At 45.8% G+C, this 27,397-nt stretch overlaps 1 protein-coding gene across 2 annotated transcripts; it reads left to right on the top strand.

Moving 5' to 3' along the window:
• The first annotated feature begins 254 nt into the window (after positions 1 to 254).
• On the top strand, positions 255 to 23,698 carry FKBP1A (FKBP prolyl isomerase 1A). Of its 2 annotated transcripts, none has more exons than XM_073236819.1 (5): positions 255 to 435; positions 525 to 572; positions 14,001 to 14,113; positions 17,095 to 17,259; positions 23,325 to 23,698. In XM_073236819.1, the coding sequence occupies exons 1-4, from the start codon at positions 399 to 401 to the stop codon at positions 17,221 to 17,223; spliced, it is 327 nt and encodes a 108-aa protein (XP_073092920.1). In that variant the 5' UTR covers positions 255 to 398; the 3' UTR covers positions 17,224 to 17,259; positions 23,325 to 23,698. The 2 variants fall into 2 exon arrangements, with proteins under 2 accessions (XP_073092920.1, XP_036852341.1); XM_036996446.2 differs by lacking the exon at positions 23,325 to 23,698 and adding an exon at positions 19,160 to 20,235 and having other exon boundaries at positions 260 to 435.
• The last annotated feature ends 3,699 nt before the right edge of the window (positions 23,699 to 27,397 follow it).

The following is a 27,397-nucleotide window of genomic DNA, read 5'->3' as shown; positions in this document are numbered from 1 at the left end:
GTGGAAGTGTCAACCTGCTCAAAGTCACCCAGTCGTTAACTGACCGACCGTCAATTATTACTCCCATTTCTCAGATGCTGAAACTTTATTAGACAGAAACCCGCCCGGCTAACGACAGCGAGCGAGGAAGGGTGGAGGAAGCAGGATCTGCCCTCCTGCAGGCTGCATCCGGACGCCTCGGGGCTTCCGGGCTTCCGGTGCGCCTGCCCCGCGGCCTAGGCTTCGGGACTTGCGCGCCGTGTGGGGCGCGCACGCAGGGCGGGGCGTGCGGGGGCGCGCGTGCGCAGGCGTCGCGCGGAGGGACGAGGTAGAACCGCGGAACCGCAGCCAGGTCAGTGCTGGTCCACGCCGCCCACCCAGCGTCCGCTGCTTCCGCTGCCTCCGCCGCCGCCGCCGCCATGGGAGTGCAGGTGGAGACCATCTCCCCTGGAGACGGTGAGTAGGCCCGCCCGGCGACCCCGAGTGGCCCGCGCCGCGCGCATCCGCTCACCGCGCCCGTCTGTGTGTCTTGTCTTTCTCCTCAGGGCGCACCTTTCCGAAGCGCGGCCAGACCTGCGTGGTGCACTACACCGGTGAGTCGGCGGCGGGCCTGCGGGGTGGGGGGCCGCGGCCTGCGGGCAGACGCCCTGGGCGTGGCGGCGGCGAAGCCCGCGTGGCCCGAGGCTGAGGCCTGGGCGGTAGCAGCGCCCCCGAGGGGCAGCCTCGGGCCTGCCGAACCCGGGACGGTCTGAGCCGGCGCTTGTGAGCGCTGCCAGCGGATTGGGCATCGTCTCGCGCTTCCAGAGTAATTCTGTGCTTCGCATGCCGCCCTTACGCCCACTGCACAGATGGGGAAACTGAGGCTTGGGGAGGCGAAGTCGTGTGCCCAAGGTCACACGCTCAGGAATGGGCAGAGCCCTGGCCAGGGACCATCAGAAAGGATTTGCAGCATTTCTGTATCCGGTTGATAACCTGGACCGCCTTCCGGCCCTCTCTTCGATGGAGATATGGAGGGCGGGGTAATACCCAGTCTGCCGAGCTGCCTCTTCCCCCACCGGAGGAGGTAGGGATTTGTCCCTCCGCGGTGGGTGGAGAAACGTCCCAGTTCCATAGTCACTGCTTTGGGCTCAGCCTGGCCCTAGAGGAACTAGATCTCCAAGGTCTTTTTCTCATTACTTTTCAGCACTTACAAATCCAGGGGCAGTAATGGCCTAGGCTGACAGCACAAGTAATTTAGGCCCTCATCCCTTCTACGAGTAGACGCTTTTTTCACCCCCATTTTAAACATAAGGAAACAGGCCCAGTTAGGAAAGCTAACAGTAAGATAAGCCAGAGGAAATCGTGAACCCTCAGCCGGAATTCAGGCATCAGAGTTGCGAGTCCTGTGCCTTGAGACCATCTTTCACTCCATGCCCTTACAAGGTCCCCTTGGGTTGTGATGGGGAGGTGGGGGGAGGCTGAGCAGGCGGAGGCCCTGGGCTGTGGGCTGGAGGAGGGGTCTGGTGACTGGTGTAGCCACTGTGCAAACCTTGGCTTCCCCTCCTTCCCCTTCTTGCCCTTCTCACCCTTTGCTTGGTGCCTCCTCCTCCTTCCTCTGTTTCTTCTTCCCTCCTTTTTCCTCCTCTCCCTCCTCCTCCCCTGGGTAGTAGGCTGTAGGCAGTTCTGACAGGGGTACTCAGGATAAGCCCTACCCTTCTCTCTCAGATCATGGCAGGGTGGGGGGATGGGCTTCTGTTGAGGGAAATGACTTTCACTGGAAAGGAAAAAGACAACTAACATCTCCCTCCTGTACCCCTTTATTTCTGTGGCTCTTTTGTTTGTCTGGTCCTTCTCCATAGGTAGAAATGGGGACAGGGGTTGGAGGGAGTTAAGTCCAGAACCTTTAAAAAGGCTGCTAAAGGAGGAGGTATTGAAACTCATCTTTGTAGGGAACAGTCTCAAGCCTGTGAACAAAATGAAGCGGTTTTGATGTTTTAAACAACATTGTGGGCCGTGGTCAGCACCTGAACCTAGGAGATCTGGTAGAGGAAAGTCAGTTTGGTTGGTTTTGATCAGTGGGATGAGAAGAGTAACCATTGCCTTTTACAGTGCTGGGGTGTTCATTTAACGCCCATAGCCAGCTGGGGCAGACTGGGGCTCAAGAGAGGTGATGAGGTGACTTCGAAACACACACACCTGGTTTGTAAGTAACCAACACTAGGATAATTGGCCACATCTGTCCCACCCCTCAAGTGTGTGCCCCTCATCTTTGGCTTACCCATTTTCTGATGCTGATGGCAGGACTGGATGCCAGCATGTAGGCAGGACAGCATTTCACTGTGCCTCTTAGTGAAATGTCCCTGCTCAGCCTGTATGGAGTCTTTTCCTAAGAGAACAGATGGTCGTGGGACCCAGAACACCATCAGGGATCCCAGTGCCTCTTTGCCATGTGTGTGTTTTCTTTGAGGGTGGTGCCCACCCACACATTCCTTGAATGTGGCAGGACCCTGGTATGCATTAGGACAAAAGCTTTCTTATTTTATTTCTGACAAGCCTACAGAGATGCCTTAGTGAGAAGCCAGTCAGCCTCACTCTCACAGAATACACCGTTCTCCGTAGGTGGCATTGTTCCTGTGGGTCTTTGCCACCAGCCTCCTAGGAAGAACCTGTTTGAGACCTGTGGGGATGTGAGAGGAATAGTTAGGCACTTTAAAATTTCATCTATAGAAGTTAAGGCTTTTAAGCCACTGGGAACAGAATCCATCTTGAGGGAGCATGTTAGGGTGGGTGGGGAGTAGGAGTATCATAAAGATCGGAGGGTCTTCAAAGGCAGGAAGCCTACTGACTCTTGAGGGGAGGAGGAAGTCTCATGAAGCCCTGGTTTTCATCTGGTTTTCTCTGCCTAGCTGCTTCAGTAGTCTCCTGTTACAGATGTATTCTGCTTTTCCCACATGGTGGATCGAAAGTCCCCTGCTTGCCCACCCACCCTACTGCCACTCCCATGCCCAGTTTCTCTTGTTTCTTCATGAGTATGGAGCTCAGATTGCTTGGCTGTGTGCCTCCAATGATTATAATTCCAAGGAGGGGAAATCTGATTAACCCAGGTTTGGTTCAAGTGAGCAGTCTTGATCTAGTCCACTCTGGTCAGGTGTCCATTATTGCCAGTTTGGGGCCAGGTCCAAAGGAACAGCAGTGGCGGTAAGCCACCAGAGGTATGTCTAGCACAGATGTTACCACAAGGATGTTTTAAATGCTACTGGCGGCTGCCAGTAGTAGCCTTGACGCTACTCTCAAGTCTCTCTTGGGTGCCTTCTGTGGCCTCTAGCAGAGCACAGCATGAGCTCAGCTCAGAGAAAGGCCCATGCCACCTCTTTGTGGTGCCAGAAGGAAAATGAAAACTTCATTGTCACCAGCCAAGCATCTAGTAGCATGACAGGCATTGGGGTGGGAGGGAGGAGGTGGAAAGATAACCTGCCAGGTATGTGCCTTGAGGATCAGGTGGATTCTCACAGCTCCTTCCTTGCCTCCAGTGGCTTCATCATTGTTATTGTTGCGCTTGTCTTGACACAGCTAGGCTTATGTCTCTTTTCCTCACATCAGCGGGCCACGTGTCTGTTATTGTCAGAGCAACCTCAGATGGATTGAAGGAATTCTTTATCTTAGTAGCAGTTGACATCTTGTCCTTGAGTTCGGGTTTAAGTAGTCCATGGCCTGGCTTCTGACAGAAAAACCAAGAGTCCCTCAGCCCATCTCCTCTGGAGGTCCACTTGGAGGGCAGGTGAAGGCGTTTTCCTGCAGCCCCCCGCCCCCACCCACCTTGATTTTCTTTAGCCTCTGCTCTCCCTTCTCTCTGCTCTACTCCATTGACTCCCCTGAGGGGTGTTTCTTGGCTGATGCTCTGATGTCTGGAGGATGGCTCACCCCCAGCAGAGACTCTTCGGATGGCTTCCTTCTGTGTCATCTTCGGACAGACAGGTTCTAACCGCTCGGGCAAGGCTGCAACAGGACTCTTCCTTCTTCTAGCAAATGTTATTGAGCAGCAGCAGCAAGCCAGGCACTAGGGACTTGGTCAGTGAACTAAACAGATGTGGTCTGATGGGGCTCCCTGCTGGGTGACAAGACTAATAGCATGAAGGTGTGACACAGCAGGTGGTGGTGAGAAGCACTGTGGAAAGATTAAAGCAGAGTGAGGGCATGGGCAGGGGTCTGTTGCCTTTCCTGAAGGTGGATGGAAAAGGCCTGTGACAAAATGACATTTTAGTATTTTTCTAGAGGAAGTTGGGGAGTGGGCCGTTTGAAGGGTACTCTGTGCAGGGAAGAGCTAGTGCAAAGGCCCTGAGGCTGGAGCATGCTTGGTGTACTGGAGGACAGCAAGGAGACCAGTGTAGCTGGACTGGGTTGCATGAGGGGAAGGTGGTAGGAGATAAGGTAGTGGTGGAGCCTTGCAGTTTACAACCACATTGGCTTTCTCTCTCAGTAGGGTAGGAGCCATTAGAGAATCATGAGCTGACTTGGGTTTTAACAGGCCCACTCCCTTCTGGCTACTGTGTGGACATTGAACTGTTGGGGACAATGGCAGAAATAGGACGCTGGTTGTATCCTGGGTGTGTGGAGTGTGCCAGCCTTGGCAGGTGAGCAGGGATGGACAGTGTCAGGTGGACAGTGAGCCCCAAAGAGGATGTGGGTCCTTTACTGGATTCTGATCTAGCCTCTGCCCTATAACACGTTATGAGAACTTGAGCCAGCGTCTCGCTTTTCTCAGCTTCCATGTGCCATCTGTAAACCAGGAGAAACAGTGCCTGCTGTGAGGAGTTGCTGGGGGCAGCAGTTATGCTGTTAGTGCACATCCTGTCATGAGGGCTCCCTGTGTCCCAAGCCCATGGTGCGTATCCCTGAGTCCTTGCAGCTGTCACCACCTGTGATGTCTAGAGTGGGAAACCTGCAGAGCCTTGGTCCCTGCACCCAGCTCCTAGAGAGGCCCAACCTTGCAGTTAAGAACCGAGAGAGTTGGGGCGCTGAGACCACATCCTCCCACTTTACAGATTGGGAAATAGGCACTTGAAGAGATGAATCTGAAGAAGCTGGTTCTTTCTCTGGGTATGCTCCAGACGTTTGATCATGCAACATGCGTAGGGTTCCCAGAACTCCAGTTCAAGAAGGTTGCCCTGGGACTACAATTGGGCCTAGAAAGGGAACAGAATTGTAAGCTTTGAATTACTACTTCTTACCTTCTTCAGCGTGTAAAATCTCTCTTGGCATCATGATTGGGACAAGTGGATAGTTGATAATGTTAATCATGAAAATGACAATTTATTTAAATGTTTTATTTCAAATCCAAACATAAATCATTTGCTAAAAGGACTGTGTCTTTCCTTTGGGATGACTCTTCTGATAGTTTCTCGTCAAGATTCTTGAAAAAACTAATTTAGGCCTCCTTTAAAGTAGAGCAGGAACTGTTGTAAGGTCATGTAAAGGCCAAACCTTTCTAGAGTTTAAGATTTTTTCTTCAGACATACATTAGTCTCATCCACACAATATCATTCAATAGCAGTATTTTTTTTAGATACTTGCCTTTATTGAGTCTTTCCAGTCAGCTAGGACCACTCTTTTTCTGTTCACATTCATATTTCATTTATTTACACATTACTTAATTATGTTAGCTATACTCACTATAACTGACATAAGTGAATATGGGAATAAATGTAGCTGTCCTATGCTTGGTAAGCATAAAACTCCTGGCGGAAAGGAGTGAGGCTGAGCCAGAGATGGGGGCATGGAGGTGCTTTCTGCTGGGGCTGTGCAGGCTGTGGTTTTTGAGTGTGATGAGGCAGTTAAAAACTGGTCAAGGGAACTTCTGTATATAATAATAAGGGAGGGAAACAGCTAAGCCTTGGTCAGTATACTTATTTGTACCCAGGTCAATCCATTCACTTGGGAATGTTCCGTGTGGCTTCTAATGCAATCTGCAGAAAAATTGGTGACTTTCAGTTTGGTTCCTGTATGTCCATTCAACTGTTGCTGTTTTAGTATCCAAGACACTGCCCGTGAGTTGAAAGTAGAAATCTTTATCCTCCTCCCAACTGTAAAGGGCAAGAACTTTGTTTGAAAGTTTGGGGTTTGAGATGTTCTGTCTTGTTTTTCTTGTTGTTTGACTTAGGTTTGGGTTTTTGTTTTTAATCTTAAAACTTCCCATATTTTGGATCCTATAAAATGCTGCCTAAGAGAACTACCTGCAAAGAGTCATGAACTGAAAATCACACTGTGAATTATGAGTTTCAACTGCAAGTGCTAAGTTCTAACTCTAGGTACGTTTTCAGTTGTCTTCCCATCCCCAGGAGAGGCTACTGTGTGGACATTGAACTGTTGGGGACAATGGCAGAAATAGGACGCTGGTTGTATCCTGGGTGTGGGTTGTATTCTGGGGATGGGGACCTGCCTTCCGTGAAGCAGAGTGCTCTGGATGTGACTCTGTTTCTGCTGGATTTATAGTGAAATAATCCACTAGTCCTCTTGAATTCCTAAGTCCTAGCCTTGGGTCTTAACCACTGTTTCAGTGATGTGGGCCAAGCACCAGTAACAGTGCAGGGGTACTTTGCCCAGCAGCCTAGGCCACGTCTGCCTCTGTTGGTTCCTTCTGAGGCAAAGCAGGCTGCAGTGGGGAGATGAACTCCTGCCCTCTCTTTTTTTAAGGCCTTCTGCTCCTTCTCCAAGGATTTGAGTCTGGTTCTTCCCCAAAGAACAGCTGAACAGTTTGGGAAGAGACCCACATAAAAGTGACATCAACTGCCTTGCAGCCAGATGCTGCTTTAACAGCCCTTCATGCAACTGTAACTCTTGCTCTTTTCATGGTCTTGTGCTTTTAACTGGATACCCCAAAGTTTTCTCATTTTTCTCACTAATTAGTAATTTAAAGGTGCTGAAAGTAAAAACTGCCATTCTGGGATTACCCCTCAGATTCTTCTACCATATAGGGAAAAGGTATAAATAGGGATGCTTCATGCTTGTCCTGTGGTTCTTAAAGATCGTGCAAGTGAAGCAAACCCATGAGTGCCAGCACTGGCATTGTGCGTGCCAGCTTGAGCTGAGTGCCACAGGGACATAGAACTCTGAATCTGTCTGTGACCACGGGCTGCATTTGGTCAGGAGAGACAAAAATATATTCTCCAAATTGAGAAATGGAGCTATCCCAGGTCATTTCCGGGTCATGAGAGAGGTTTGTGTGTAGTCAGAAATGAAGTTGGTCAGCTGTGTGAATAGAAGGTCATGCTGGTGATGGTTATTACTGAAGAGTGGCCTCTGGAGCTTCGAGTGTCAGCTGTCATGTCTGAATGGTAATCTCAGTTGCCTTCTCTCAGCACGGTGTGCTTTCTCTAGGAAATGGTAGCACTAACTGGGCAGGTGGTTTCACTGTTCAAGGGCTCCAGGTCCCAGCACCGAGACACCCAGAGTTAAAATGGGGTATCCACAGAGGCTTCATTTGCTGCCTGCCTCTCCTGCCCCCTCCCCAAACAGAGGAAGCACCTTGCCATCCACTGCCAGGTTGGGTGTAGGAGGTAAACATAGGTGGGATTTTAGTAAATCTCACTTTTTTCTTTAAAAAAACACTTTGATAGAAGCATTATTGACACCCAGTAAACTTCATAAGCTTTGATACTTGAAATTGAGCAGGAAATGGTCCTTGAGCTTCCTGCCTCTGGGGACATAAACTAAGTGAGCTCATTACATAGCCTTCTGAGGGTCATAAGGTACTAATAAAACGTGGCTTCTGCTCTTAAGGAGCTCCCAGACACCAAGGCAGTGGGACTGTGAAGTTAGTCTCATGGAGTGAGGTTTCCCATCCCTAGCAACCACTGGCATGCTTTTCCGTCAGCCAGGTTTGCATTGTCTAAAGTTTTATGTAAATGGAATTTGTACAGTGTGTATGCTTATCGGGCTTCTTTCACTTGGCCTGATATTTTGAGGTTATGTTGTTCCATGTATGGATAGTTCATTTTTTTTATTGCTGAGCAGCTTCCTGTTGTATGGATATACTTGTTAATCCATTCACCAGTTGGCAGATGTTTGGGTTCTAGTTTTTGGCTATTAGAAATAAGTCTGCTGTGAATGTTTGTATAAAAGTCTTTCTGTATGGACTTAGGTTGTCATTTTTCTTGGATAAATATCCAGGAGTAGAATGGCTGGGTCACGCAGGAGGTATACATTTAACTTAAACTGCCAAACTGTTTTCCAAAGTGTCGATTCATCTATACTCCCACGGGCACTGTATGAGAATTCCGGTTCCTCCCCCATCCTCACCAATACATGATAGGATCAGTCTTACTAGGTGTACTCATTCTAATCTCCTGGTGCTTTTCATTTGCATTTTTGTGATGACTAATAATGTTGAGCATCTTCATGTGCTTACTTGCCTCTGTATATCTTTTTCAGTCAAGTATCTATTCAAATCTTTTGCCCTTTTTGAGTTGTTTTCCTATCATTGAGTTTGAAGAGCTCTTCATATACTCTGGACACAAGTCCTTTATCAGATACATGCTTTGCAAAGATTTTCTCTCGGTCTGTGGTTTGACTTCATTCTCTTTAAAAGTATCTTCTTAAAGTGCAGAAATTTTTCATTTTGATGAAGTTCAACTTACCCTTTTATGGATTGTGCTTTTTGGCCTTATATCTAAGAAATCTTTGCCTAGTCCACAGTCACAAAGATTTCCCCATGTTTTCTGGAAGTCTATAGGTTTTATGTTTATATTTAGGTCTGTTATACACTTTGAGTTTATATTTGATTATGATGTGAAGTATAGATCTAAGTTTTTACTTTTTGCCTGTGGATACCAAGTTTTTCCAGCCAAATGTAGTTTTCATCTCAGGCATTATAGCTTTCATTTCCAGAACGTGAATCTTACTATATCGTTCCTACTAATTCTAGCGTCTGGGTTGGCATCAGTTGATACCATCTCATTGTGGTTCATGTTTCCCTGCCTCTTTGCATGTTTGGTAATCTTTGGATGCTAGACATTGTGAGTTTTACCTTTTGGGGTGCTGGGTATTTTATTCCTGTAAATCTTCCAGAGCTTCGTACTGGGAAGCAGTACTTGGAAACAATTTGATCCTTTTGGGTTTTGCTTTCATGATTTGTTAGGTGGGTGTGGAACATTGTTCATTTGGGGCTGATTATTCCCCACTATTGAGGCATGATCTTCCTGGTCTGGCTAGTGGGAACAGGGACTGATCCCAGCCTGTGTAAGCTCTGGGTGCTGTTCTTCTAAAACTCTTCAGATGGTTCATTTCCCGGTCTCAAGTAGTTTCCTCAGACATATGTGTTGCTTAGTAATCTGCTGAGTATCAAGGCGACCCTCTGCCTGTCTCTGGGGATTTCTCTCTACAGTTATTTCCTCCCTCATACATGCCCTGTGGGCTCCAGCTGCCTTGAGCACCATCACAGTTCCCCATTCCCAAGGCACTGTAGTTTGTAAGTAGGACTCACCATCTCTCAGGGAATCACTGTCCTTCACCTCTATGTCCAGGGTCTTAAAAATAATTGTTTTTGCTATTGTCTGGGTTGCAACAGGTCTCCTCTCTCCTATCTCCTCTCTCTTCCTCCCTCTTTCCCCCTTTCCCTTTTTTGGGGGCAGATTTGTTTGTTTATTTAGTGAGGATTTTTTTGTTTCTTTTGGTGGTTTAGTTAGGAGGGTAACTCTGATCCATTCTTCCATCTTGGCCAAAACTACCTGTTTTGATGTCCCAGCTTCTGTTATGTTCTGCATTCAGCACTGACCACCTTAGTTCCCATTCTAGAAAAACACTATATGCACATTCATTCCTGCTTCTTCAGAGACACTGCTTCCTCTTCTGCATCACCTCTTCCCCAAGCCTGACAACTTAGAACCATATATAAAGTGGTCTGTTCTTCCCTGTTGGGGAACCCTCCTCCCTACCACCTCCTTGCCCCTGTAGCCTGTGACAGTTGTGTAATATCCTGCCCAGCTGTGGGGTTATTGTTTACCTTTTGGACTTAGATTATAGGAAATCCCCCTTCTCAGGTCTAAGGAACCCCACTATTACGAACAACACCACTCAGCCCTTCCCTATGAAGATTTCTTTTCCACGGAAGTGAGTGAGATTGACAGAGAGTGACTTTGATCAGAAGTTCTGGAACTCATCTGACATGGGGTCAGAGAATAAGGATCCTCAGCGAAGCTCCTGCTTAAAGCTCCTTGACTTAGAAATTCTGTTTCTTGGGTTTTGTGGTTTTTAAAATAGTAGGAAGAGGCTTCACCCCTCTATGTCCCAGAAAAGCCTAAGGGAACTGGGGTTAGAAGGACATCCTCCCAGACCCACAGTCTCTGTACTGAAGAGCATCCACTTCTCCAGGCTGGCTCAGAAGGAGGTAGAGCCTGGGTCCCACCTTGTGCTCCCAGCCTGGTACCAGTCAGCTTGAAGCATTTCACCTTCAGGCAAAGAAGGGTGAAGCTATGTAACATCTGGAGTTGCAGTGTATTTAATGAGGTATAAAAGGAATGTATAGGGAGTCTATTTCAGTATCATGTGGTTTTTCATTATAATCAAACTATGATCTTACCCTGGTTGGGATCATTTTCAAATTTGGCAGAAAATAAGATATTTCTTTTGTAGGTATACTATATATTTTAAACTTTTGACGTGCAACCCATTAGTGTATCATGAAATAAATTTAGGGGGTTACAATCAACAGTCTTTTTGAAAATGAGGAGTACATCTCATTTAATAGTAATGTAGTAATTATTAGAGGTAAATTTTGTTTCTTTAAACAGATTTATGTGTGTACTGGGTCTTGCCATAGCACACAGGTCTGTTACAGTCAGTGATAGCTCTTAGTGGCACAGGTTGTTGAGTTCCACTTTGCTCTTCCTCTCATGGCAGCAGTACAGTGGGATGTGCTAAGTAAATGTCACATAAAGATTTACCTCATACCAACTGGATTTCTTTCAGCTGCAAGTAATAACTGAAACCTGACTTGAGGCAAAACAGACTTTTTTTTTTTTGAGAGGGCATCTCTCATATTTATTGATCAGATGGTTGTTAACAACAATAAAATTCTGTATAGGGGACTCAATGCTCAATGCACAATCATTAATCCACCCCAAGCCTAATTCTCATCAGTCTCCAATCTTCTGAAGCATAACGAACAAGTTCTTACATGGTGAACAAATTCTTACATAGTGAATAAGTTCTTACATGGTGAACAGTGCAAGGGCAGTCATCACAGAAACTTTCGGTTTTGATCACACATTATGAGCTATAAACAATCAGGTCAAATATGAATATTCGTTTGATTTTTATACTTGATTTATATGTGAATCCCACATTTCTCCCTTATATTATTATTATTATTATTATCATTTTTTTAAAGTAAAATGCTGAAGTGGTAGGTAGATGCAAGATAAAGGTTGAAAACATAGTTTAGTGCTGTTAGAGAGCAAATGTAGATGATCAGGTGTGTGCCTGTAGACTAAGTGTTAATCCAAGCTAGACAAAGTCAATAAAACATCCACGGATGCAGAAGATTTCTCTCAAAACAGAGGGGGTGAGGTTCTAAGAGGCAAAGCAGACTTTTAGTCACCTCAGAACACATGTCTTGAGGTGGGTGGGTGGTTTGGGGCTGATTCAGAGCCACAGGATTACTACTCTTGTGCTCTTGACCTCATGGTTACATGGTGGCTGTCATGGTTCCAGACATCACATCCTCACACAGCATTCAACAGGAAGGGAGGGCATGAGCTTTCTTCCTGAGTGTGTTTCTTTTACCAATGATGTGGTCTTTCCTGCAAGATTCCAGTAAACTTCACAGTTGGTCTGAACTGGGGGTTCAAACTGACCCATATGCCTACCCCACACCCATGATGGCATAGGACAAAGCCTTAGATTGATTCCATTTCATCTTAATGGGCCAGGATGTTGCTGTTACTGGAAAGTCAGTGTTCAGTTAGAAAGGGGTTGGGGTGCTAGGTCTGGATTTTTCAAGGGACTGTAATGTGCTGCAGCCTGGGTTCCAGATGCCCCTCTGGGCAGGTTTTTCTCTGAGTTTTGTCCACACAGCCTTTGCAGACAGTCAGGGCTCAGGGGCCAGGGACCACCCTCCTATCCTTGGGCTTCCTAACCTAGTGACTTGTCCACCATGGCCGCCCAGGAAGCCCCAGGGCTCTGCTTAAGGTATTCTCTAAGGAGTGTAAACTAGAAGAGGCTATTTCTGGTCTTTAGTCTCCTTTGAGGTTCACAGTCCCCTTGGGCTAAATAAAGCCTTTTACTAGACCCAGAGGCATACTTCTCATTTGGGCCAATTACTGAGCCTTGGGGTTGGTTCCCTTGTTTCTGTGACAAGCAGTCTCTTGTGGATGGACGAAAAGGCCCCCCCCTGCCTGGCTGCTGGTTGCCCCTTTCTTACCCTTAACACTGAGTCCAGCTGGGTTCAGTGTGTGAAGTAGAGCTCAAGATGGGCTGAAATGAATGTCTTCAGCGAGGATTGTAGAGGGTGGAGACTGGTTCTTGTCCCCAATACTCATTTATAGGAAACTGTTCATGTCCTGTCATTTGTCACTTACCAGGTGTGATTGTATTCTGGTAAAGAGGTGAGCCACATGTACACCCCAGCTTTCTAGTTCTGGGGTGCCATTTCCTGGCTCTGCACTGACTTGGCAGTAGTGGCTCCCCATCTTCCTGTCTCCTCCCTCAGCTCCAGGTAGTGTCAGCACCCCTCTGCCCAGGACATCTGTCTCCCCTTCTGCTCTGTTAGGACAGCAGTTCCCAACCCTCACGCCCCATTTCCTAGTTCATCAGAGTAGAGGTATCTGGTGACTGTGATAAAGCTCTCAGGCTCTGCTTCCCCATCCCACTTGCAAGTGTTGACATTGTTTTTTAGGTTGCAATTTTGTTGGGATTTCCCTTCTCTAAAAACACAAACACAACAGAATTCTGTTTCCCTGGGCCTTCTGAGTGATGCTTGGAACTGTGGTAGGTGCCCCCCTCTGCCTCCAGTGAAGTCAGCTTTGTGTTAATCTCCTGTCACAACGCACTTGCCATTTCCTGTCCAGGATCCTGGCTTGAGAGTTTTCAGGACGGACCTCAGTGACAGCTGTCACAGTTGGCCAACACTGACACATTTCTCTTCCTGAGAAAGCAGTGCTGATGGTCTTTTTTGAACTAGGAGTTGCAGTTCCTCTTCTGTCGGGGCACTCACCCTCTGACATAGCCATCTTTGGAACACCCCTTCTTCACGGAGGCTGCCACTGCTGTGTCTGGCTTCTGGGAAACTGGAAGAGTAGAATGAACATGGTTTTTGGAATTTATAGCCTCGCCCTACTCCTTCAGCAAGTCACATCACTTCTCTCTGCCTCTGTTTCCTTCATCTGAAATGGGGACAAGCCTGGGGAAGGACTGAATAAGTTCATGTATGGAAAGTGCCTTGCCCTGCACCTGACTCAGCGGAAGCACTGTCCACAGTTTAGCTTGCATTGTCAGCAGTTCACTGATCAGAGGCTTTTGGTGTCTTTTCCAGCACCACTTCTCCGATTCTCTGATTCTCTGATTCTCCAAAACCAACTGGTGTGCTCCAGTTCAGTTCAGTTCTGACATTACCCATGTTTCTATAAAAGTTGACGGGTGAATTGAAGAAGCAGTATTGGTTCTTGCACTGTATATGGCTTTGTTGTGTGTGCCTAAAGGGCCCATGGTTATTCTCACTCTGGGAGGAAATGCACAGGGTGCTGGGCACGCCAGAGTATGTACACTTCCCCTTTCTGCAGACCGGAGTGGACTGCTGTCTGCCTCTGGTGGCCAGCCTACTTCTTGGGGTCGGGGACCATTCACAACCTCAGGGTGGGGGCTGCCCCAACTCCTCAGAAGCCTATAGAGAACACGGGAAATCCTCCCTAGATACCGCAGTTCCTCAGGCCTAGAACAGCCTGCCAGGCCCTTCAGTGCTGGCATCTGGGACGGGCACTCTGCTGAAGGCTTCTGACTTGCCACACGTCATTACCCCTTGTCGCTCATGTTACAACTGCCCTTTTTCACAGGGATGCTTGAAGATGGAAAGAAATTTGATTCCTCCCGGGACAGAAACAAGCCTTTTAAATTTATGCTAGGCAAGCAGGAGGTGATCCGAGGCTGGGAAGAAGGGGTTGCCCAGGTATGCTCTCGTTTTTGTTTTGTTCCTTGTGTCTCCCTTTTAAATTGTGTTTATGGGTAGGACACTCATATGGTTCCAAAGTCAAAGAGGTGTAAGTGAACATTTTCACCCTCATCCCACCCTGTCTTTCCAGTCCCCTCACCAAGTAGCTCCTGTTATTGTTCCTTGTAGTTTCTTTAAGCACATACAGAAGCACACACCTTTTCTCTTTTCTTCCTTTCCTTTCCTTCTCTTCTCTTTCTCTTCTTCCTTCCTCCATTCTTTCCTTTCCTTCGTTTTTGGCGTACGCGCGCACACACACACACACACACACACACACACACACATTTTGCACTTTGCTTTTTCACTTAACTTATCCTTAACACTTTATATTCTGAGATGTGAAAGGGGAAGCAGCCCTCTTATAGCTGTACAGTATCCCTTAGGTAGGTGTACTATAATTTATTTGACCAGTACCCTGTTGATGGCCATTTGAGTCATTTCTGTTATGTTGCTATTGTCAATAACGCTGCAGTGATTGATCTTGTATGGACTTTATTTTACATCTGTGCCAATATTGCCATCGGCAAGTTCTCAAAAGTAGAGTGAGTGGCTCAGTGGCTGTCTGCACTGTATTTTGACATCCTGCCCAGTTGCATCCAAACAGATTGCACTGAAATGCCCCCAGTGGGCTGTGAAGGTGCCTGTCACCTCCCAACCCTACCAGCACAGTGTGTTAAAGTTTTGGTTTCAGGACAATATAAACATGGAAAACGTTATTGTGGTGTAGTTGTAATTTGTGTTTGTCTTATTATTGACCATGTTGTGTCAGAACACCTCAGAAGTCATGCTCATGGACAGAGTCGTTTGTCTGGAGTCTGCTTCGTCTCCTCTCCCCTCTGCATTGGTTTAAACAGCTTTTTTTCTGCCAACTCTATGAAATTCCCAGTAGACAATAGGGGACCCCTGGGTTGCCAAATTTCAGTTGGATTCTGTCCTTTCATCGAGCCCAGGAATTTTTTTCTTGGCATTAACCAGGTAAAAGGATGTTTACAGTGGCCTGAGACACCAGGGGCTTTAAATTAGGCCCTACATGATGGGTCATTAGTCTGTTTCCCTCTCACTAAAGAGAATTAGAGATTTAACCCAAGTGGAGAGATATTTCTCTTTTCCAAGATACACTTGTTGTCCTTCCTATATAAAAGATAACCGATTCATCGCCACACAAACTGCTCCACTTTCAGAAACTCTAAGCCATCCTACTCCCAGGTGTCTAGGCTCCTTTCCAGCAGGGCAGAGAGCTGGCAGTACAAGGAGAAGTTCTTTGTGGTTTACTTACTCTGGAAACCTCGCCAGTGTGTACCTTTCGGTCCCATCCTGTCCCCACCCATCATGTCTGGCCAGTCTTGGGTTTGTAGCCTCCCCCCCATGTCTGGTGCCAACCATTGTCTCCACCACAGCTCATCTTCTGTGGCTGTTGCAGTACTGGAACAATGGCTCTGTTGTGTGTTCCAAGAACCATAGCTGAGATAGTGTTATCAGCTTGCTTCACGTCCCGTGTTGGGTGAGGCGTGACAGGGTATTGGGGAGGTGCCCAGCCCGCCCCCCAACCCAGTGTGCTTTGGGATCAGTCACAGCTCTGCTGCTTGTGAGAGGCCTGGGAAGTCTGAGACCTGCACAGAGCACCTTCCTGTAAACTCCTTCTCGGGCTATTTCTTCAGCATGTGAGTGGAAGGACAGCTGTCTTGGGCCCCTTTTCCCTTCTGGTATTGCTGTTTGGGTTCATGTGTTTAAGGGGTGCGTCCTGCCACAAGTACTTTTTGGTCAGCTTGCTTTTTTCATCTAGTGGTGTATCGGGCATCTCTCCGTGTCTGTACACTTACGGCCAATGTGTATACTCTTCCTAGTGGCCAAGCCACCGTGCACATGCTAAACCACTCCTCTTGTAACGGACATTTGGGTTGTTAGCAGAAGATCCTGGAAGTGGAAATGCTGGGTAAAATGATAGTTTTGAATTTTATTAGATGAAGCCATGTGCTTTTCACAGTTCTTACCACCTTGGTCCAGCATGTCCTAGCTTCTGAAGGGAGCTGTAGGGAAGCACCATTTCTGAGTTGGCATTAGAAAGTTAATTATAGCCTGCAGCTTCCTCGTTAGTCACCATCCCTTGGGCGGGATCAGAGAGCCAGGAATGCACACATGGAGACTTAAGAGAGATGGGAGAAGGATAGAAATACAACAGAAAGCCTGCTCAGTGTTCACAAAAGAGAGATCTCAACTTATTTGTATATTTGACTAGAAAATGAAAAAAGTTTAAATATATTTTTAAAACTGAAAAATTTCCCTCCACCCTGGCCCTGGCTCTGTTCATCCCATAGAAAAACATTGGTATTGTGTCCTTCCAAAGCTGTTTTCTGTTTATACAGGCAGGTACAAATATGTAAATATTTTCATCATTTTCACACAAATGGTAGAATGCTGTACATGCTGCTTTGTGCCCCAGAAAATCATACTATCTTCTTTAAAGTTTTGCTATATTTCTGAAAATGAATATAGAAAGCACAAAAAAGTAGCAACCCCCAAATATTACTTTCTCTGTGTATTTTTTCTTAAAGTCAAGTTTTGACCAAAGTAGTCCTTTTTCAAGGGTGTAGGTGCCACTTAACATGTCCTTTGAGTGACATGCACCAAAAGGACAGGGTGTGACACTTCCAGGGTATTGGCTGCCCAGAGTCAGCTCACTAAGACCTGGACAGAAAGGTTGAGGGCCTGACCATTCTGGAAGTCAAGAGGGGTTTTTATCTGCTGTTGGGCTTGTGGAGCCAGGTTTGGGATCATCCCGCCCGATTGCCTGCACACCCAGGTCCAGCACAGGGGAGCTGCATAGTCACTGCAATGTCCTATTCACGCCATCCTGGCCAAGGGACACCAGATAAACAGCTCTGCTTCTCACAGAGACAGTAGGGGAGTGTGTCCAGCTGATTTGTTCCTTGTTTTCACAGATGAGTGTCGGTCAGAGAGCCAAACTGACTATATCCCCAGACTACGCCTATGGTGCCACCGGGCACCCAGGCATCATCCCACCAAATGCCACCCTCGTCTTTGACGTGGAGCTTTTAAAACTGGAATGACAGGAATGGCCTCCTCCCTCAGCTCCCCATTCTTGGGTAAGGAACGTGAATGGCCGTTACCTTTGCTTCTCTTGTGTTGTGTCTAGTGTTTGGTGGGTGGCAGAGAGAACCAAAAACGCCCCAGTCTTCCCCCTTACATTCCTTACATTCTTCCTTTAGTTTTAGTCTTAGTGTATCCCTTCAGTGCAAGTTGCTCACCCTGTCAAAAGGGATGGCATATACTCTCAAACCAGCTCATGGGGATGGGGCAGCTGATGGTAGCTATTTAAGTGAGGTGTTATGTATGTAGCTTATAAACTAAAACTAAGTTGGGAACTGGAACTACAGTCCAAATTTTTAGTGCCAGCATCTTTGCTGTTCAGATGAAAGTCCATTGGTGACTGCTTTCCCTGGCCTGGTTTGTGCAGCCCCCTCACTCACACAGTTTGTGGTCATGCCGTTAGATGATAGGAAAGATGGTTAGCCACCGGGGCCACCTGCTTTGCATGGAGAGCAGTCCCAGGACACTCTAGGCCAACAGGCAGCTTGTTAACAGTGGTTTAAAAGGTGAGGTGAAAGGATGCTCTCAGTCCTAGGAAGGGATCTTGGGGACCTGCATGAGATTTCCTGTGCAGCAGGTGAGGAAATACACCCAGAGAGGAAGGCCTTAACTCAAGATCACGTCCTGGCAGTGTAAATTAGGGCCAGAAGCCCTTTCTGTACTTTTTTCTCTTCCTCTATCCTCATTTCTAGGAAACCAAAGCCATTATCCTATTGGCACATAGCTTTACATGTGGGTATTAGAATCATAAAACACATGAGTATTGTTATCGTGTCAGTTGCCCCAGACCTCTGCATTTGCTCCCCTCTTGCCCCTGGAACTAGAAGGCCACAGCCAGGGGCTGGGAAAGATTGTTTTTGGTTGAAAGCTGCAAATAGGTGGCTGCCAGCCTGTTTGTTACAGTGTAAACTTGTCCTGTTGTGGACTTAAGTGGCGCTTCTTAAAGAATTGGCTGTTTTCTCTCTCTGTGGTTTGAGCCTTACCGGCTGGTTCCTAAAGGCCTAGTCAGGTTTGATGACTCTGGCTTCTCCACTTGTCATTCCTACCGGAAGGGAACCTCTGACACTTTACAGAGCCTCTGTCTGCCCAAAGGTCTCTGCATAATCCACACCCTCCTTCTTCCCCTTTGAGAGCTGGGCCCTTTGAACATACATGTACTTGAGGGAGTCTTGGCATTCCCCTGATTTGGAAGCAGGCTTTCTGTAAGTCTGGTAGGGCAGAGGGAGGAGGAGGAAGGGAAAGAGGGATGGAGGGCTGTACACCACCCTGGCCTAAGCACCCCCAATGCCCTGCCGAAGACCATCTCAGAGCTTCTTGCATGGGTGTTGAAGGAAAGCCCAGGTGCAGAACCAGAAAGTTAGCGGTTTGAGTGGTTGAATAACTGAGATTTTCTAAGTCTGTTCGACGTGAAGAGTACAAACTTAGGACTGTTCACATTAAAGTCACCTGGGAAGCTTTGAATATTCTCCTGATGTCCAGGCCGTGCCATGGACCAGTCACACAATCAATGGGAGTGAGATCCAAGTGTTAAGATTTTTTAAAGTCCCCAGGTGATTCCTGTGTGTAGCCAAGTTGGAGACCCTCTGATAATGGGGACTCTGTTGTCAGCATTGTGGGTAGACTGCCCCTCTTGCTGTCCTCAGCAAGTAAACTTAATCTTAGGTGTTAAAAAAAAAACAAGACATGAACCATCTAAACAGAGAAGAGGTTGCTCCCCTGGGAATCTAGCCTGAGCCTTGCTGGCTCTCCCTAGCTGGAGTGTAAGTAGCTCGGTCCAAGTACGATGTAGCAGCAGTTGGGGAAGGCACTTAGTGTGACAGACAGCTTTGTGGCTGTCCCTACTGCACACGTAGAGCATAGAGTTGCTAGAACTCACAAATCTTCTGTCCCCAACAGATGTGCCATGGAGGGATCTGCGCCTCCAGATGCACACACGCAAGTCCATCCGGAGCTTTTCCTGATGTTCCACTACACTCTTTGTATAAACATCTACCCGACTGAATGTGTCTGTCACCCAGCTTTGCTCTTCCCCTTTCTCCTCGTATGTGTGTTGACCTAAACTATACGCCATAAACCTCAAGTTACTCATTTTTTGTTGGGGGGTAAAGATTCAGTTTCAGTCTTTTGGATCTAGGTTTCCAATTAAGTTTTAGTCAAGTATTAACAGCACAAATAATGGGTTAACTTTAGAATAGGAATTGGTATAGGGGGAATGCAAGAATCTTTATTTTATTTTATTTTTTTTTGGATGAAATTTTTATCTATTATATATTAAACATTCTTGCTGCTGCGCTGCAAAGCCATAGCAGATTTGAGGCGCTGTTGAGGGCCGAATTATTCTCCAAGTTGAGAGATGTTCTTGGGTTGAATTAAAAGCCCTACCCAAAACTCAAGTGGGGAGAGGGAGAGCCTTTGCCTCCACTACCCCACCCCACCCTCCCCTTAAACCCTCTGCCTTTTGAAAGCAGATTGTTTTCACTGCGACTTGGACACTACAGGTATTTGTCCCGGGCCAGCAGGGATCTCTAAAGCCTTCATGGCCTGGCTTTTTTTTTTCCCAATCCTGTGGTTTTCTAATGGATATTCAGGACTTTTATAATCTCATAGCTATCCAACCTCCACTTCCTAAATTTTAAGAACTTTAATTGAAAGTTTAAATTGAAGGTGCTGTTTGTAGACACTTAACACCCGATGAAAGCCCAGCCATCATGACAAATCCTTGAGTGTTGTCTTAAGAAAATGATGCTGGTCATCACAGCTTCAGCATCTCCTGTTTTTTGATGCTCAGCTTCCCCTGCTGATCTCAAAGTTTCCTGGCTTTTCCTTCCCCGTCTCTCACCCCTTTGCCGTCCTGTGTAGTGACTGGTGAGAGAAATTACTGCTGCCTATCCACGCCCCTCCCCCCACCTACCCGCACTACATATAAGTTTCAAGTTTTATTGCAATAAAGTGCTTTATGCTGGCTTTTCTCAGCTCTGTGTGATGGTGGTTACTTAGAGGTGCCTCCCCCTGCCATTTGGTGCAGGGGCTTGGGTAGGAGGTGTGACAGTGGGGATGTGGTGTCTGAGGCTGTGTCGTGGCCAAAGAATTGCCCAGGAATGTGCTTTTGCATTGGCCTCTCGGGCTGGGGGGCAGTAGTGGGTTTGCATGCTCACCCATAGCAGGAACTACCTGGAGGTCAGGCTGGGGCCCCCAGGGAGCACCCCTTACCCACCGTCAAGTATTTATTAAACACATGTTCTGGGTGGAGCACTCTGCTGGGTTCTCTGGGGTAACCAAGTAGTGGAAGATGGAACCACTCTCAAGAAACAAGTCACAGCCCAGTTGGAGATGTGCTTCCAGAAAATGGATGAGCTATGAAGGGAAAATTTTGGTTTTAAATTTGTTGTCCTCAGTGACATCTGGTGTGCAGTTCTCTGTCGTGTAGGCAGGCTGGACGGTCGCAGTAGATTGGCCCCTACCCAATATATGCCCGCACTACCCACCCCTCTTGTTACAGAGACCACCAGAAATGCTTCCACACTTTCACAGACATCTTTCAAATCTGCCCTGGTTAAGAGGCTTTGATTTTAAATAGATTGTTCAAGGATTTGCTTAATGATTTTCCAAATCCATCCCTTTAAGTCACTGGAGTAATATTTCAGTCATACCTCATTTTCCCCAAATTCTCTTTAAAAAATTTGTCAACAAGTGAAAAATTTTTATAGTGAACACCCATATACCCATCACCTTGATTCTAACCATAAATGTGGTGTTGTACCTGTTTATCACATGCTGATCATCTTTAAATCCATCCTTTAATCATATCATGTCAGAATAAATCACTCCAGTTCCCCCTAAACATGTATCTTTAGAATTCAGTATTGTTTATACCTGTGTACCCTGAGAGCCTAATAAGATACAGAATATCACCATCATCTCAAGAAAGTTCCCTTTTGCCCTTTCCAGTTAGTCCCTACCTACCCCACCCCCAGAGGCAACAACTGTTTAAATTTTTCTACCAAATTTAATTTAAATGGGATCCTCTACTATGTCCTGTTGCACTCAGCAGTGCTGGCCTTCACTCAGACACACAGGGAAGCTGTTAGTTCTCCCTGAACTTAAGGTTCAGAGGTTCCTCTAGATCAGGATGGGCGTCTGTGGCAGAACCATGGCCCCCAAATACACAAGAGAGGCCACATGGAAGAGAACTGAGATCCCCAGCCACAGTCCCAGAATTAAATCTGAAGAAATGACTGATCGGACCACCCGAGATCTGCCAGCTGGGGAAGGGCTTGGTGTCCCCTGAAGGCCAAGCCCTGAGCCCCAGAATGGGATCAGGGTTCTGTTACTAAAGAAGCAGGGGCACCAGTGGGCCTGGCTGTAACTGGCTTATGTTGCTACTGAGTATTTTCACTTCCTTTTTATTTTTGAGAAGCATGGTGGTTACATTCACAGCCCTAGGACTCAGCAAAACTTCAGATTCTGCTTCTGACCTTTTGCTAAGGCTTAGACAACCAAATTACCCTGTTCTGAGTTTTTCCATTCATTGAATGGACTTGGGGTATGGCCAGTTGGTCAAAATGACCAGATGAACTTTCAAGATCCAACTCTCAAATTGTAATTATTTTAAATTTGATGATTATGAAACTTTCTGCCAAGGCAGCCATCCCTCACTCCCCACTCCCCAATAACTGTGGTGACAGTTTGACTACAACAGAGCATCCCGTCGACCCCCGCAATTGTTCCAGGAAATGGCTGGCTACAGAAAACCCGCCACCCCTTCCTCTTGAAATGCTTGCTTGCTTGCTAGCCTCCTTGGACCTAACCAAGGATGGCCAAGTGTACTTGAAGACCAGCTAGTCTCTCCCTCCTTCCACAAATCCTACTCCTTTTCCAATAAGATACTGTTGGTGTTTCCTTTTTACTCAATAAAACAGATGCCCTGACATCTCTGAACCTCTGCTGAAACAAAGGTGACAGCAAAAGGATTCTCTTGCTCCAAGTTTATGAACTTGGATTGGTTAATTTTGTCTTGGACTTAGATTTATCTTTGACATGTAGGATGTGCATATATAAGAATTCTGCCCTTCACACAAACCTGCTTCCTCAATAAATGGAGGTTCATTTTGGTTGACAACCTTGGTCTACACTGGCTTCTCAGGAACCATCAAGAAGCCATAGAGATTTTTCTCAGCTCTCTAAATGCACTGAATTAATGAGGGGCAGCTGACACCAAAAGTGAATTAAAACTGCGAGGGCAGCACTCCCCTGGCTGCTGCCCAGAGTGTGCCTGAGGAGTTCCTCAGAGTTCCCTGAGTTCCTCGCATGCATAGGGCATATTGGTTGCAGACCCATCAGAGGCTGGGCTTGCCGCAGCAGCTGCGCCGTTGGGCACACAGGAAAACAGCTGTCAGTTTTTATTAGGAAGGTAGAAATACTTGCCAGTGGGTATGTAGGACTGGTATATTACTGGATCTGTCCACTAATTACCACTGTAGTTTTTCCTATTTTCAAAGTCATGTATTTCTCAAAGGAGTACATGCCCGAGATTTAGGGAAAAATTCAGTTAGCCAGAATGTTATTTGTGGTATGCCATCCTTGTGATCAGTGCTGTTCTAGGTGCTAGGAGTGAATAAAGAATAGGACAGAGAAAGGTACTGCCTGCTACATTCTAGTGGAGACCCCAAACGAGCAAATAAATAACATCAGTTATCCAGACGATGGAAGCAGAGGGAGAGGGAAGTAATCAAGTGAAGACTTGGATGAAAACCATTCTAGGCTGATAGAACAGCAAGTGCAAAGGCTCTGATAGATAGTGAGTTAGTGGTACTGGAAAAACAGGCCAGTATGGGGAGAGTAGGGGTATCAGAGACAAGAGTTAGGCAGCAACCAGGTAAGACAGCTTTATGTTACAGATGTAGTGAGCATGATGATGCCACAGGTGGATTTCAGCAAGTTAGTGATGTCTTTTTGTTTTTAAGAAATGTCTCTGGAAGCTGGAGAATTGGCTGAAGGGGAATCATGGTAGTTAGTCTCCAAAAATGGCCCCTGATGTGTCCTCCACTCCTCTTGATTCTAGGCTGTCCTCATGGCTGCTTTGATCATTAGAAGGCAATGGAAGGGTTTGTTCTGGGACTTCTAAGCCCAGTTCTTAAGAGGATGGCCAGCTTCTACTTCTTCCTCTTGGATCACTAGTTCTTGGACCCAGCCTATACAGAGGGGCCACATGGAAGAAAACTGAGACCCCCAGCCACGTCCCAGTTGAGGACCCAGACAAGTGCCAGCACCAACTGCCAGCTAGGTTGAGTGAGTCACCTGGGCTTTCTGCCTTGCCAGCATTTTGCCACAGATGCCCATAGGCCCAGTAACATCACAGGAATAGAGGAAACACCTCACTCAGCAAAGGAAAACCAAAAAATCGTGAGATTGAATAAATTGGTCTTGAAGTGGTTTATTTCATGGCAATGGATAACTTAAATGAGGGCAAGGGGTGGAAGCAGGACACCAGTGAGTTGGCTGCTGGGGTCATTTAGGTCAGAGATAATAGAGGCCTTGACTGACCGGCAGAAGTGAGGGTACTAAGTGGTCAGATTTGCGATATACTCTATGAGGGTGTTTTCAGGCTTGGCTGTGAGGAAAAGAGAGACAAGCAGTGGTTCCTTGCCTGGCGCTCCTCACTCCAGACCACTCTGAAGAGAGAGCTATTTTAGACTTGTAGCTCGCTCTCTCCTGATAGCTACCACCATCTTTCACCAATTGCTAGTACTGTTTTTTTTTTTTTAAGAAAGAAAAGAATTAAGAAAATCTTTGGGTGGAAAAAACCTTCTTAATCACAAAACAAAACATCCAAGACAATAAAGGGAATTATAAGTAGATGTGACCACCTTTAAAAAATGAAATTTAAAAATTCATAGAAGATATCACGAACCAAAGGTGAGTCACAAAGGAGAGGATATATTTGAAAAATATAACAAATTTTATGCCCTGAATATATAAACAATTCCAAAGAAAAAGAATTTATAAAAGATAATAGGCTGCTCTAAGAATTTTACATTATGTTGCTGTATCTTGATGTATCACTCTTAAATATCCTTTCATGTGGACTCTTATCCACCAACAGACTTGTGCAGGCATCTTCACAGTTCATTTCCATAGTGGTCTCACCCAGAAGCTGAGAGGAGATGCCTCTGCTGTGGCGCTCACAGTGTTACTTCTGCCATGTTTTATTGGTCCAAACAAGTCAGAAGGCCAGCCTAGACTCAAGGGGATGAAGAAATAGAACAGCAAAGTCATACCACAAAGTGGTATGGCTAAAGGGAGGTGTGATCCACTGGGGACCAATACTGTGACAGTCTACAACATGATGTCTAAAAATGTCTTTTTTCCACCCTCACAATTGATAGTTTGGCTGGGAATATTGTTCTAGATTGGTAGTTATTTTCCCTAAGAATGAAGGCACTGTTGCATTGTCTTGTAGCTTCCAGTGTTCCTGAGAAAGGTGATGCCATTTTGATTTCTGTTCCTTTATATATGATTGCTTTTATTCCTCTGAAATCTTTCAGGCTCTTCTGCTTACCTATGTGATGATGAAATTTCATAATGTGGCCTTGTTTGGGTCTTCTTTTATCCTCCTCCTTTGTTTCATTTACTGGTTATGCTGGGCATTTGGAAAGTCATTTTAACCTGGAAATATGTTCTTCACTTTGGACATTTTTCTTAGATGCTTTCTTTGATAGCCCTATTTTCCACAAATATATTTTCTCACAAAACATATTAGACGAATGGTGTTATTTTACATTTTTGCAAATTTGCTTAATGCCTAGCTTAGTAGAAGACAGATAAATTATCTACTTCTATATTCCTTCTGTTGTAGTATGTTATTTTCATTAAAGTATACAGAGAAATTTTGACTAGACACATTTTAAAAGGAGCTTATGTCTGAACAGATAGTATAGAAACCACTATAACTAGAAACATAGCAACCATCTATTTATGTTAGGACTTTGCTAAATGGGAAATATCGAGTCACTTTTTTTAAAAGAATATATCCAACCTTGCACTGGTAGAATACAAAACTGGTTTTGTTTCCCTGTATAAAAACCACTTAGCATTTCCTTGCAAATCTGAAAGTAGAATTTTGTGATGAGAGCAGTCCGAGAAATCATGTATCCACTTTATAAATATAAGCAGCCAAGAGATACTCTGCAAGGTCAGATCAACCCCCATAACCAGTGTGACAACTGCCATCACAAAATGAATCAGTTGCCCAGACTAACTAGTTTCTTCCACCATGGATATGAGTGTATGGATTGGACAGAAGACAAACCTTAGAGAACCTGAGGATGTGGTAAGATTGTTGAGTGAGATACCTCATCACAAGCCACCAGGTATTCAGCATGGAGGAGTGGTGATAGTTATACAGGACTGTGATCCAGTAGTTATTCTCGCATAAAATGAAGAACAAATTCATACTCCTATTACTGACTTCATAGGATATAGATAGGATTAGAAGACCAAAGTTACAGACTCCTAAAATTCCATGGCAAGAAAATAACTGTTTCTCGTATACTTTGGTCTGAGCGTGTGATTAGTAAGTATGTGATGGAGCAGATCAGGTAAATCCAGAAGAAACCATCCTTTTATTCTGAAATCCTATCCATACCTAGAAATAAGTACTAACTGCTGCATCAAATTTTTCCTCTCTTGGATCAAAGAGCTGGAGCTTTGAGAGCAGAAACAAAGCAATGGTGGTGGCAGGAGCTACTATGGTGGCCCACTGGTTCTTGAAGGCTTGTCAGGCAAAGCAGAGGATGGCAACAATCCAAGTGAAAGCATAGACAAAAATATCCTACTACCCAGCAATAAAGAGAAATGAATTACTAATACACCCAATGGATGAACCTCACAGATACACTTAGTAAAAGAAGGCATTCTTTATCAAAGAATACTTTCTGTGTGATTTTCTTTATGTGAAATTCTAGAATAAAGATGAGTCTAACCCATAGTGGCTGAAATCAGAGTAGTGCTTGTCTGAAGCTTGGGATCAGGAGGTTGATTTGAAAGGGGTACAAGGGAAACTTTGGTGAGGGAAATGTTCTATATTTTGATTGTGGTTACATGGATGTATACCATTGTCAAAACTCATGGAAATGTACACTTTAAGTGGATGCATTTTATTGCATGTAATTTATACCTCAAAAAGTTGATTTGAAAACTATATGGTGCTTTCATTTCCAGATAAGATGAAGGGAGTGGATTCTACCCTATTCCACTTACTACAACAAAAAACTTGACAAAAATACATTAAGGCAACTATCATATCACTCTGACAGTAGAACAAAGAAGGTGGACTGGAAAGGCAACTTAGGTCTCAAGGGATGACCTTGTGGGGAGTCCTCAGGGGCTTTTATTCCTATATCCCAGCCTGGGTGCTAGAAGGAGGTCAGAACCCAAAACCACCACCAAGCACAGACAAAGTCTCAAGGAAAGCCTGCTTTCTTGGGTCAGAGAACTGGGAAGGACAGCAATAAAGGAAAGACCATTTGACAATACTTGCTCTTCTCTGGGCAAACACTATGATATAAGCCGCATCGCTCCCTCTCCCAGCTCTGGTGAGACTTTGGTGTAGAGCTTGTCCACCATCTCTGCTGTGCACTAATGTGTGGGTGGCCCTCTCCCTCCACCAGGGATGACTGATAATGGAGTTCTGTCAGTTAGCCCTGCCCTGTATGGATGCGATCACTTCTTCTCCCTCTCCCCCTCTTCCACAGCATGGAATACTATGAAGACTGCAGAGTAGGGCCTTGTCCATATCTTTGTCCTGCACTAATCAAAGGTAACAAAGAGGCATCAACCACCCTCTTACAGCTAAAGTGTATGGGGAGGGTTACAGAGATGAAGAAGCTGCAGAGAGTCTTTCAATTAGTGTATGAAATACAGGGCACACAACCAAGTGACCTATTTGTCAGACACACCCGAATTAACATAGTGAAAGTTTTGAGAACTGAACTATAAACTATAATGTGGAATACTACACAGTTTAGGTTGGCCTTTGAGTAACACACAAGCAGGGCAAACCAAAATAGCACCAAATTTGACACTAAACTGACATTCAAACTCAGACCACAGAAGTGAGCCAGATGTGAATTCTGA

This window comes from Manis javanica, chromosome 5 (assembly GCF_040802235.1).
Source record: "Manis javanica isolate MJ-LG chromosome 5, MJ_LKY, whole genome shotgun sequence".
In the NCBI taxonomy this organism is placed as follows: Eukaryota; Metazoa; Chordata; class Mammalia; order Pholidota; family Manidae; genus Manis; species Manis javanica.
The sequence above is the reverse complement of the archived record's forward strand: the minus strand, read 5'-3'. Positions and strand labels throughout refer to the sequence as shown.